Genomic DNA, 12075 nt, shown 5'->3' with positions numbered 1-12075 from the left:
ACCTGACTTGGAGCAACAGAAGTTGAAAAGGAATAGAAGGGAACAAGGGACTTTTTTGTCATTTGAAAGTGTAGATAGATAAGCCCGGCAGGTACACAACGCTCTATTTAGTCTTAAATATAAAAGATGACAAGTGATTGATAGGGGCATTTTAGTCCTTATAACAAAACACCTCACCCATCTTCCTCCCTCGTCTCCAATAAATCAATCATCAAGCAATAAATCTTCTGTTAAACCGTTATAACAAAAACAACTCGCTCTCTTCCTCTTCCTCTCCTCTTTTTTTTCTTTGGAGGACCAAAAGAGAAAAAAAAATGAAGAAGCAGAAACTACAACACCCAACTATGGACCACGGTAGAAACAACCCCTTCGATGCGTTATCGGAAGAACTCATCTTCATAATCCTCGATTTCCTCGAAAACCAACCATCTTCGCTCAAATCGTTCGCTCTTGTTTGCCGCTCTTTCCACTCACTTGAATCCCGCCACCGCCGCAACCTCCGACCACTGCGCTCCGACCACCACAACCTCACGCGCCTCCTCACGCGCTACCCGAACCTCTCCAACCTCGACCTAACCCTCTGCCCGCGCGTCACTGATCCGACGCTCAACTCCCTAGCCGGCGCGTGCGGCCACGCGCTCCGCCGACTGGATCTCTCCAGGTCGAGATTCTTCACCGCCGCGGGGCTGACGAGCGTGGTTGTCAACTGCCCGAACTTGGCGGAGCTGGATTTGTCGAACGCGACGGAACTGAGGGACGCGGCGGCGGCGGCGGTGGCGCGTGCGAAGAATTTAGAGAAGCTGTGGCTGGCTAGGTGTAAGCTCGTTACGGACATGGGGATCGGGTGTATAGCGGTGGGTTGCAGGAAGCTGAAGTTGATAAGCTTGAAATGGTGCGTTGGTGTTGGTGATTTGGGGGTTGAGTTGCTTGCGATCAAGTGCAAGGATCTTCAGAGTTTGGATCTCTCCTATTTGCCTGTGAGTTCTTGTTCTTGTTCTTGTCTCTAATTTGGTTCAATAGTTAGTATTATGATGTGTCGTCTTTATTTGTTTTTTGATTCAACAAAAATGGAAAATTGGTTGGATTAATGACTTCCACATGTTTGATATTTTGATTTATTTATTTTTATGTATATTTGGAATTGGAATCCGTGAATTATTACTATTACTCATTAATAATTGTTGATGGTGTTACCAAGTGTATTTGAAACTGAAGCAGCTCAAGTGAGGATAAGTTAGTGATGAAAAGCAAAAATAATGAATTGGTTTTCCAGTTAGTTTTTTTATTGGTTTATTATGAGAAACAACAATATTAGATACCATCAATAGTATATAGCGTTTGAGCTGTTCTTTTGATATTAAATTGACTTGTTACTGTTTGAATGTAGGGTGGGTTTTTCCTACTGAGTTATAGGTTTTTAGAAAGATCTGGTTGATGTTGTTTGTCTAATTTGTTTATTGTGTTATGCAGATCACAGACAAATGCCTGCAATCAATATTTAAGTTGCAACATCTTGAAGATTTGGTCCTTGAAGGATGCTATGGCATTGATGATGACAGCCTTGCAGACGATGTCTTCAAACAAGGGTGCAGGACGCTAAAGGTATGTATTTTCTTTTAGATGGAACATTTGTTTGCATCAATTGGTGTACTATTGATTTTTCCTTCTCTTCAACTATGCACTTGTTTTTCTTGATCTAACTTGCTACCTGCTGCCTTCTGCAGAAACTTGATATCAAAGGTTGTCAAAATATTAGTCATGTTGGTCTGGCCAAGCTAACAAGTATCTCTGGATGCATGGAGCAACTCATCCTGGCAGATGGCTCTCCTGTAATTGTTATATCTTGGTAAATTTTTTGTTTTCAGTACTTGGGGTTGATGGTTTCAATTGTTGCTAATTGTTGTTATTTGATTTTCCAGGTGACTGTTGCTCTTGCTGATGGTTTGAGTAAACTCTCCATGTTGCAATCAATTGTATTAGACGGCTGCCTGGTTACCTGTGCTGGATTAAGGGCCATTGGAAATTTGTGCATTTCACTTCGGGAACTAAGTCTAAGCAAATGCATGGGCGTGACGGATGAAGCTCTCTCATTTCTCGTGTCTAAACACAGAGATTTGAGGAAGCTTGATATCACGTGCTGCCGCAAGATAACTGACGTCTCCATTGCCAGCATTGCGAATTCTTGCACTAATCTCACATCTCTCAGAATGGAGTCGTGCACTCTAGTTTCACAAGAAGCATTTATCTTAATTGGACAGAAGTGCCATTCACTTCAGGAGCTTGACCTAACAGATAATGAAATTGACGATGAAGGTCTTAAGTCCATTTCTCGTTGTTCAAGACTCTCCATCCTGAAAGTAGGAATTTGCTTGAACATAACGGACAGAGGACTTGCCTATGTCGGCATGTGCTGCTCAAATTTAAAGGAGCTGGATCTCTACAGGTTTGTGATTCAAATTTATAGGCTTTAGATTTAATGTATAATGTATGCATCCTTTGGTGTTATATAACAATTTCAATTTTATGTTTTGCTTTTAATTTAAACATCATTCTTTTGCATCAAGTGAAATTGATTTAGGTTGAAAATATGCACTACATTGAAGTCACATAAGATCTAGCAGAACTGGCTTCAATAAATTTTACAGGTTGCTCATTGGTTAAATAAATCTAGAATCAATTTTATCAATTGAACAGTTAACTGAAAGATCACCGTGAGTTGTCACCAGGGATTTATTTTATTTTTTTCTTCTCCTTCTCAGGTCCACAGGAATAACAGATTTGGGCATTTCAGCAATTGCTCACGGTTGCCCTCGCCTTGAGACAATAAATGCAGCCTATTGTACTAGTATCAGTGATAGTGCATTGATCTCCTTGTCTAAATGTCCGAATTTGAAGACCCTTGAAATTCGTGGATGTGTTCTTGTTACATCGCTAGGTCTAACAGTTATTGCAATGAGTTGCAGACAACTACGCCGGGTAGACATCAAGAAGTGTTACAACATTGATGATAGCGGGATGATTCAGCTGGCTCATTTCTCCCAAAATCTAAGACAGGTATTTTCCTTGTTTCTCACTTTTCTATGAATCATAGAGATGCTGGAAAATCACACCTGAAGATTCTAACGTTATGTGCATTGCCGGTCTTGCAGATTAATTTGTCGTATAGTTCGGTTACAGATGTCGGGCTGCTGTCACTTGCTAGTATCAGTTCCCTACAAAGTTTTGTCCTGCTTCACCAGCAGGGCCTGGCTCCAGGAGGACTTGCTGCGGCCTTGTTGACATGCGGAGGGCTCACAAAAGTGAAGCTCCATAGTTCGACAAGATTTATGCTACCAGAGCAGCTTATTAAACACATAGAAGCACGAGGTTGTGTGTTTGAATGGAGAGACAAAGTATTTCAGGTATATATTCATGTCTGGTCTCTGTCTTGAGACTTGGAGAAAATACTAATTTAGTTAAGCAAGAGTATTGATCACTGAGGTTTTTATCATATATCATGGACAGGCCGAATTGGATCCCAAGTGTTGGAAATTACAGGTAGAAGATATAATGCCACATGATTTTCACTGATGATTTGAAGTTTGCATATGGCGTTTGATATGCGAGTTTGCGAAGAATTTCACATGTTGCTCAGTCTTGGATGATTAACAGAACTCAACCATTTCCTCCTCGTCCCTGGGCCTCCACCTCCACCACAGAGTGAAATGGAAAAAAAAAAAAGTGTGAATTTGTTTCGTCCATTGGAGGCTAGACATCCCCAAGGAGGGAGGTTCAGATAGAAGCTTGAATTTTTTTTAGGTCACAAGACTAGGGGTGGAACTGGGCTACACGACGGTCTGAAAGTGAAATGGGCTCTTGGTAGATTCACTAGATTGTTGAAGCAAAGGGGCAATCCTCCCTTTTTTTCCCCAGGCAGCAGGTTAATCAATCTGTAAAAAAACTGTTGTAAGTTGTAACCTCTTTCTTTTATTTTTGTAGTAGCAGTCGTATTGGAAATGTTTGCATGATTGCAGGGGCAATCCTTTTTTCCCCTTCAATTTTGGGTAATAATTAAATATTTTATGTCCTGTTAGTAGCAACATGAGAAATCAAATGTGTAAAAACATTGTAACTACTTTTCAACTTTCAAGTTTCAACCATTGTTTTGGGGGAAATGTTGTGTGCTTATTCTTTCTTGTAAATTTAGTGAATGACTTCGGCAACGTAACTTTCATGAACTTATATCTGGAATACTTTCATTCTAACAAATTTGGTTAACATTTATCTGGAGACATAAATAAGAAACAATTATCATAAAACAGACACAAAAATATAAAATCATAGAAAAGGGAGTGTCATCTTATGAAAAGGACTATACTATACAAGAGCCAAATTGAGTGTTTTTAATCCGCCTTGTTTAATTGGGATAAACTATAATGAACAAATGAACAAACTAGCTTCCCATTCATTAGAATCTCAATCAAAATGATCCGGTAATACTTAAATACCTCCAAATTTAATTTCAATGTCATCCAGAAATTCCATATCATCATCACCATCACTATCATTATCATCATCATTTTCATCGGAGGAGAAATCAGAAATCCATTGAATAGCGAAAAAGATTTGGACCATTTCTCGATTTATGCGTGTCATCCTTGCGCAGGGGCCATACTAATCTTCTCTGTATCGTTCCAATTTTATCGGATGTCCCCAAAAGGCAAGCTTTTGAATGCACCTCTCGTATATAAAACAGTTGCTTCTCGAAACTTCAGCCGATGTGAGACTTCTTTGAAATTGAAACCAGATGAAGAATAGTGGAATACCAAGAAGTTCTGAGTTCTCAGTTCTCACCCTCGCTTGATGGAAAATGAAGGGGAGGAAACATTTTTTTTGTTTACGTTGGCGGTGTGGCTAAATGGTCATTAACGAGGTGCTTCTGGCTTCAACGGGCATAGGTCATAGGCCTTTTGGCCTTTTAGCCTTTTCAGGCTCTTCTCTTGTCTAGGCCTGCCATGACTTCACTCAAATGATAATAGAAAAGAGTGGAGCAGGTATATTTAATGGATTTTGATTCTCTAAAATTTGAATTTTAATTTAAAGAGTAAAGTGTGATCTCTCATTATTAATTTTATAGGTGGGACGAAGAATAAATATGAAAGAGAAATTATTTAAGGCTAGAAGATCATACTTTACTCTCTAGAGTAAAATTCAAACTTTGGAGGATCCAAATCCATATTTAATACTACTGAAATAAAATAAAAAATTTTATTATTTTCTAAAATTTTATTTTTTAACTTTAATTTTTTTAAATATAATTTTTTTTATTTAGGGAAAGTTTGCGGCATCCCCGGTGAATTCTATAATTTTTATAAAGTTAACTCTAGGCAAACTCCACTTCAATACGAAACTCAAATTTTTAAGTCATTATCATCGTATCTAAAAGTACATAGAAGTACATAAAAATACACTGGCGGCAATGGCAACATTTTCAGTTTCTAGAAATGCACGGAAATAAGCCATATATAACAAATATTTTTTCATTATAAATAAAAAAATTATTATTTTTTCAATAAAAATATGACTTATTCCTGATATTATTGTGTATTTCTTGTACTTCCTAATTTTAAATTGCCTCCCCCAATTAAAACGGCGTTGTTTAGTTGCACTGCCCTTTATCGTAGGGACATATTTGTCCTCTACAAAACGACGTCGTTCTCTTTTATTTCAATATGACGTTATTTTGTCTAACTTGGATGGGGACCAAAATGTTCTGGAGGTGACACGTCGCACTTAACCGGACACGTAAGTTAGGTTACCTCCAAGTTAGTCCTGACCGGGTTAAACTGGCGTGGGGGGACGTATCTGGTGTATAATTCTAAAAGTTAGGGACAAAATCTTAGTTAAATTTTGTTGGGGACAAATCTGTCCAAACATGAATTTTTTGAGGACCTATTTGGATATTACTCTTTATTTATCATCCCAAACTCAGGCATACAAATACCATATATATATATATATATACTTGGTTAGTAGTCAAATTAGTTTCTAAAAAATAAGATATTCTTCAAATTTGTCCTTGAAAGATTTTTTAATCAAATTGATCATTCAAAGATTACGAATTAATCATATCTGTCAGTCAGTTACTTCACTCACAATTTTCGTCAGCAATTAATGATGTGAAATATTAACTGATAGCATACATGACACATAACATGTTCAATTAGACATTGACTAAATATATTTACAAAAATCTATCAATTTAGTCACTAGGTCATATTAGGAATAGAATTTTTGTAATTAAAAAAATGACTAAATTAATAAATTTTCATAAACATATTTGGTCAATTTTCAATTAGACATATCAAATATTATATATGTTATCAGTTAACATTTTACAACATTAATCTTTAAAGAAAATTATTAATAGAATGACTGGAGGACAAATATGATTAATTTACAATTTTTAAAGAATTAATTTTATTTAAAAAATCTTTTAAAAATGAATTTGAAGAATATCTTATCTTGACTAATTTGACTATTAACCCAACCTATACCTGCTCCACCAAAACCGCAATTTCTCCGATCTAAAATATAATCTATAACCTGTAAATGCAAAATATTAAAAAGATCATTAAGTTACAAATATAATTAAGACATGACATTGTAAATTTTAAACAATTTAAAAATAATTGTTCATCAAATTAAATTTATCAAACCTCATGTTCTATTTTAAGACTAAATTTTTAAAATAGTCTACGAGGATTACAATTTTATCATTTTAATTTCTTAAATTTAAAGTTTACTATACTATTCTTTAATATTTAACTTTGGACATCATATTAGTCTCGCAAAGACCGAATCAACAAACAAAATTTTGAATTGTTTTTTATTTGTTATGCTAAACACAAAGCTAAATAATATCATTTTATTTTGACACTTAAACAAGAGAAAAACGAAAAACGAAAAAAAATATATGATATTCAAATTATTTTATTCCTCTCTTTCTCCAAAACGACTTTATTTTTGCCTTATTTAAGATAGAGCAAAAACAAAACAACATTGCTTAGCTTTGTGTCTAGCCTAGCAAGTTAAAGTCAGCTGAGTACTCTATTCATTGACTCAATATCAGAAAGTGTTCAAAAATTAATATGGTGTTTGAAGCTAGATATCAAAAACTAGTATAATAAATTTTAAATTTAAATGACTAAAAAGACAAAAATCATAAATTTCAAAAACAAAAAATTCAGTTCCATTTGAAACATTCATATTGTATATGTTTTAATTAAGTATTGAGTGAGGTAATTGCTACTTGTATATCCTCTTATATCCAAATAATTATCATCAAATATGTACCCGTATTTACCCAAGAATTCAATCAACAATTAAAAAATCTATCCTATTCAAACCAAAAACTCAGCTCAAATTGTCATACGTAAATTTGTTTGTTAGTTCATTTATCTTAATATAGAAATTAAAGTCTACCATATATAACAAACACACAAAGTTGAAAAGACCATATTAACATCATATCAAAAAGCAATAAATTAGAATAAACTACTATTTTTATCCACAAAAATTCTAAATGCAGACAAATTTATCCACAAAATGAAGAAATTGAAGTTGTACTCATAAAAGACGGGTTTAATATAATAAAATTATCTAAATTCTAAAAACTATCCAAAAGTCACAAATTATCCTTCTCAGTCAAACCTAATCTCTAACTCTCTTTTTGGCTTTATCACCACTAAGTTCTTCTTCTCCAACTCTCGTCCACATCTACTACAACCACAAGTACAACTGTCACTCCAACTACAACTCTCATCGCCTCTTTCTCCTTATCACCACCATCTTCTTAACAAACAACTAGATTAAGAGGTCAAAAATTGAATAGAACTATAACAACACCATAAAACCATAACCAAATATAAAGTCCTGTCATCATAATTGTCTACGCTCCGTTAAAGTAAAACGACGCTTCAACAAATGAGTATAAAAATCGAAGAGCACAGTATCAAAACATGAAGTGAGGTTCTAGATTCTTACCTATGAAATGGTGCAAATTCTTAAGTGATTGATCTGGTGCGTTGTCAAAGAAGGAAAATTTGTACGCAGAAAAATTAAAAGGAGCTAAAGAGAAGAATATTGCCATGGGTTCCAAACTTCCAATGCATGAAGCGAAGTAGAGAAAAATACTAGATTAATAATATTATTGATGTTTTGGTTTGTTGAGTTTATAAATGGTTTTTGTAATGAAAAAGTATAGGTAGCCAACAATATTTTTGAACAATATGTGAACAATGTGAATTAATAGAGTTAAAAGAGTAAATTAATCTTAAATTTAATTAGTAGCATTAAATTAAGGTGTAGTGTATTTTTATTTAATTGGTAGTTGTTCGTGTTGTTCAAGATAATCATTGTTTACCTAGCACTTCCCTTATATATATATATATATATATATATATATATATATATATATATATATATATATATATATATATATATATATTATGTTCTATTTCATTTAGTATTAGTCGCCTACTCATAGTATATTTTAGTGTAAAGATATCAAATAGAATTATTAATTTAATTTAAAGAGAAAAAAAATTAAATTTATTATTACTCAAAAAATTTTACTATATATCAAATAATGTGTTTATTAGTTTTTTTTTATTGTGAAAATTATCTAAATTATAATACTAATAGTATATCATAGGATTATTTTTATTAATGTATTAACCGTATTACAATATTTATTATTTATATATTTAAAAATTATATTTGAATAATTTATTAATTAGTATTATATCATATATTCAATAATTTATTGGAGAAGAATATTAATATAATAAATAAAAAATAATTTGAAAAAGAGATTGTTTAAAGAAAAAAGATAAATAAACTTTTAACCAATTTGATTTAGAGACAATTAAATTTTGTCCATTTCTGAATTTTGACACGCGTTTTTTGTTCAGAGTCGATGAAAAAATACCCATAAGAATCTCATTGTGTCACGAAATAGAGGACAAAGATTAAAGTGTATCGTTTTTATAAGAGTCGCGTTGTCATTTTGAGAAAATAAAGAAGGAGCGGGATGATAATTCATATAGTCAAACGAGGTGACATTTTCTTGGTCACAAGTTAAACAAAATTTTTTTGTCAGGAACAGGCCAAAGTCCAAACAGGGCCCAACAATTTTACTCTTCTTTCTTCTTTTTTCTTCTTTTCTTCTTCACATCGTTATAATGCTGTCCTTCTTTTTCATTCCCTCAACTGCAGAACTTGAACCAGTGTTTCTCTCTATTTCGCTTCATGCATTGGATGCCATGGCAATATTTTTCTCAGTAGATCTTTATTTTTCTACGTCCAAGTTTTTCTTCTTTAACAACGCACTTCATCAACCACTTAAGAGTTTATCGCATTGTGTTCTTCGATTCTTTATACCTATTTAGCTAAAGCGTCATTTTACATTAATGGAGTGTAGATAATTGTGTTCGGACTAGAAAAGTTCCTTACTTTGTTGCTTTTGCGATAAACGACAATTACGCCATTCAAACGACACAAAAAAGAAACATGCCAAGGAAAGAGGGTAGGAACCCATTTTTTATTAAACACCCCTTACATACCCGATTAAATGCTCCTTATAACTTATGGAGCATTGAAACTCCACAAAAAAGTAGTATTTTATTTTATTTTGTTTTTTTTGGTTATTTACGATATTTCCAAACCCGACGGATCAATGATTAATCCATCGCAAATCTGAGCTCTATTTAAGGGTTTGTCGCTGGTCAATGAATTGCTGCATGCACAAAGTGAAATTCGAACTCTCGACACTAGTTTAAGCGGACGACCAACCCAAGTTGATTTTTATTATTATTATTTTTATTTATTTTTGTGTTGGGCTAGTATACTAAAATCAAATGAATTTGGGCTAAGGCTTTTTCACATTTTTGTCCGATAAAAAATTTGGGGCATTCTCAAATTAAATTACATTACTTTATTTTGAATTGATATTAAATTACATAAAATTATAAAATAAATAAAAAGTAAAAAAATAAGATAAATATTCTTTTAGAATTAATATTAAAAAATAAAATATCTTTTAAAAGTAACTAAAATTTTAATTTAATTTTAAAAAGAGTAAAACAAGTTTGCAATAATTTTAAAAAGACAAAAATACTCTTTTAAAATTAGAGTTATTCAATTATTTTAAAAATAAAAATTTATATTGAATTTAAAAAGTTGAAAGTACTCTTTTTGAAGAGTAACATTAAAATTTAAAAGTCTAAAATATCTATTTAGTATTAATTCTCTTTAAATACTTTAAAAATTAAAAATTTGTTTTGGATATTAAAAAAATAAAAATATACTATTTAAGATTAATTTTGAAAAGACAAAAATATATTTCTAAGATTATTATTAAATTATAATGTTAAAATTCAAATTTAATTTTGAAAAGATTATGGTACACTTTTAAATAGTTTTAAAATAACAAAAATACTAGTTATCGAAGGGAATTTTTTTAAATAAATAATTTAATTATTTTAATTACTGAAATATATAATTTGTAGCGTATTTACTAATTTACTTTACATTGATTTATGTAAACGAGATAATTATGAATGTATCTCGTTTATAAATAAAAATAAACAAGAATAATAAAAATATAAAAATAATATAAATTTAATTGTTGGAAATAATAAATATATTAATAATTTAAATTGGACCAAATTTATAGGGCAATTTACTGTTATAAATAAATTGTCCATCAATATTACCAGAATACACATTTTACAAAGTGGATATCGAAATACATTTTTTCCATAAACTATATAGAGCGCGACAAAGGTATCGCGGTTTATAAAACGCACGTAATCGCTACAGGAAATTAAAAGAGTTATGGTGAATAATAGATTAACTTACTAGTCTTATTTTTTAATGGTTGATCTATATAAATAGAATTAATTATTTTAAGATTGTAATTTATTTCATATTAGATATTATATAAAAATAATTTGTTAGACAGAGAACTTAGCCAATGAAATGAGCCAATAGTTAGAGAAGGCATAGCCTAAAAAAAATAAAACTAAATAAATAAACACAACATCACAGGCTCCAAAAAATTAATCTTTTGATAAAATTGAAACAAAATAATAAAAAAGGTAGCTGAAATATATATATATATATATATATATATAGAGAGAGAGAGAGAGAGAGGGAGCATGATGGGAGAATCAAGTAATGTGACTAATGCCAGGGACATAGTGATATATGGTGAGGGGTATAGTGATGTATGGTGATGCAGAACAAGAAAACGGAAATACAGAAGCGAAAAGGGTTCGCGATTCATGCATGTTGACAATTCACATATAAACCACGACACCTACCGCGGTTTATGTGATGATTTTCCTCCAAATACTCCGCGACACCCTATAGCGAATTACGTTCATTTATAAACCGTGATACTCCTGTTGTCGCAGTTTACGTAGTTTATGAAAAAAATGTATTTCGATATCTACTTTTTAAAATGTGTATTTTGGTAATTTTGCGGGCTAGTTTATTTAATTCAGTAAATTGTCCGAATTTTTACAAATAGAATGTTTCAAATAATAGAAAAAATAAACGATTTTAATTCATTAATAAATAAATATATCACATAATTTAAAATTACCCATTTAAAATCAGCACATTAATTTCTTAAAAGCTAACTCATTTAAATTAGTATCTATGAACTTATTATTTTCAAATTCATCGACAGTATTTATTTTTAATAACCAACTCTTATTTGTTGGCTTAGTGATTGAGGGTGGGATGATTTGCAAATGGCACAGATCCTTTTATACTTTTTTTTTTATATTTTTTATATTTTATTTTAGTAAAAAAATTAACACTAATAAAACACTAAAATTTAAAAAAAATGTTGCTTAATAAATAAGTAAAGATGAGAGATTAATATTTTATAATTATTTTATAATTTTATCTAAAAGTATAATTTTAAGTTAGTGTTAATTTTTTAAATACAAACTTTTTTTGAAAGGTAAAATTTTTTAGCATTAATTATTTAATGATGTTATCAATATACAATAAAAGCTTTAT

The 12075-nt window shown here is 31.5% G+C and overlaps 1 protein-coding gene and 1 non-coding gene across 2 annotated transcripts; one reads left to right on the top strand and one right to left on the bottom strand.

Moving 5' to 3' along the window:
- The first annotated feature begins 224 nt into the window (after positions 1-224).
- Positions 225-3752, top strand: LOC130961006 (F-box/LRR-repeat protein 3). The gene is made up of 7 exons (XM_057886605.1): positions 225-977; positions 1471-1602; positions 1725-1829; positions 1920-2443; positions 2760-3054; positions 3150-3401; positions 3505-3752. Exons 1-7 carry the CDS (start codon positions 315-317, stop codon positions 3568-3570), a joined length of 2037 nt encoding a protein of 678 aa, XP_057742588.1. The 5' UTR covers positions 225-314; the 3' UTR covers positions 3571-3752.
- Positions 3753-4599: 847 nt separating this feature from the next.
- On the bottom strand, positions 4600-4703 carry LOC130964859 (U6 spliceosomal RNA). Its single transcript, XR_009080927.1, has one exon. It is a non-coding gene; the product is annotated as a U6 spliceosomal RNA (small nuclear RNA).
- Positions 4704-12075: the final 7372 nt, after the last annotated feature.

Source organism: Arachis stenosperma, chromosome 2 (assembly GCF_014773155.1).
Source record: "Arachis stenosperma cultivar V10309 chromosome 2, arast.V10309.gnm1.PFL2, whole genome shotgun sequence".
Lineage (NCBI taxonomy): Eukaryota > Viridiplantae > Streptophyta > Magnoliopsida > Fabales > Fabaceae > Arachis > Arachis stenosperma.
Note: the sequence above shows the minus strand (reverse complement) of the source record. Positions and strands in the feature narration are given on the sequence as shown.

What these genes read in the sequence shown, in the direction of transcription:
- LOC130961006 (XM_057886605.1), top strand. Translation starts at nt 315, where the DNA reads ATGAAGAAGCAGAAACTACAACACCCAACTATGGACCACGGTAGAAAC. An exon ending in AAGGGTGCAGGACGCTAAAG is followed by an intron (nt 1,603 to 1,724) that starts GTATGTATTTTC and finishes TGCCTTCTGCAG; the next exon opens with AAACTTGATATCAAAGGTTG. An exon ending in AAGGAGCTGGATCTCTACAG is followed by an intron (nt 2,444 to 2,759) that starts GTTTGTGATTCA and finishes TCTCCTTCTCAG; the next exon opens with GTCCACAGGAATAACAGATT.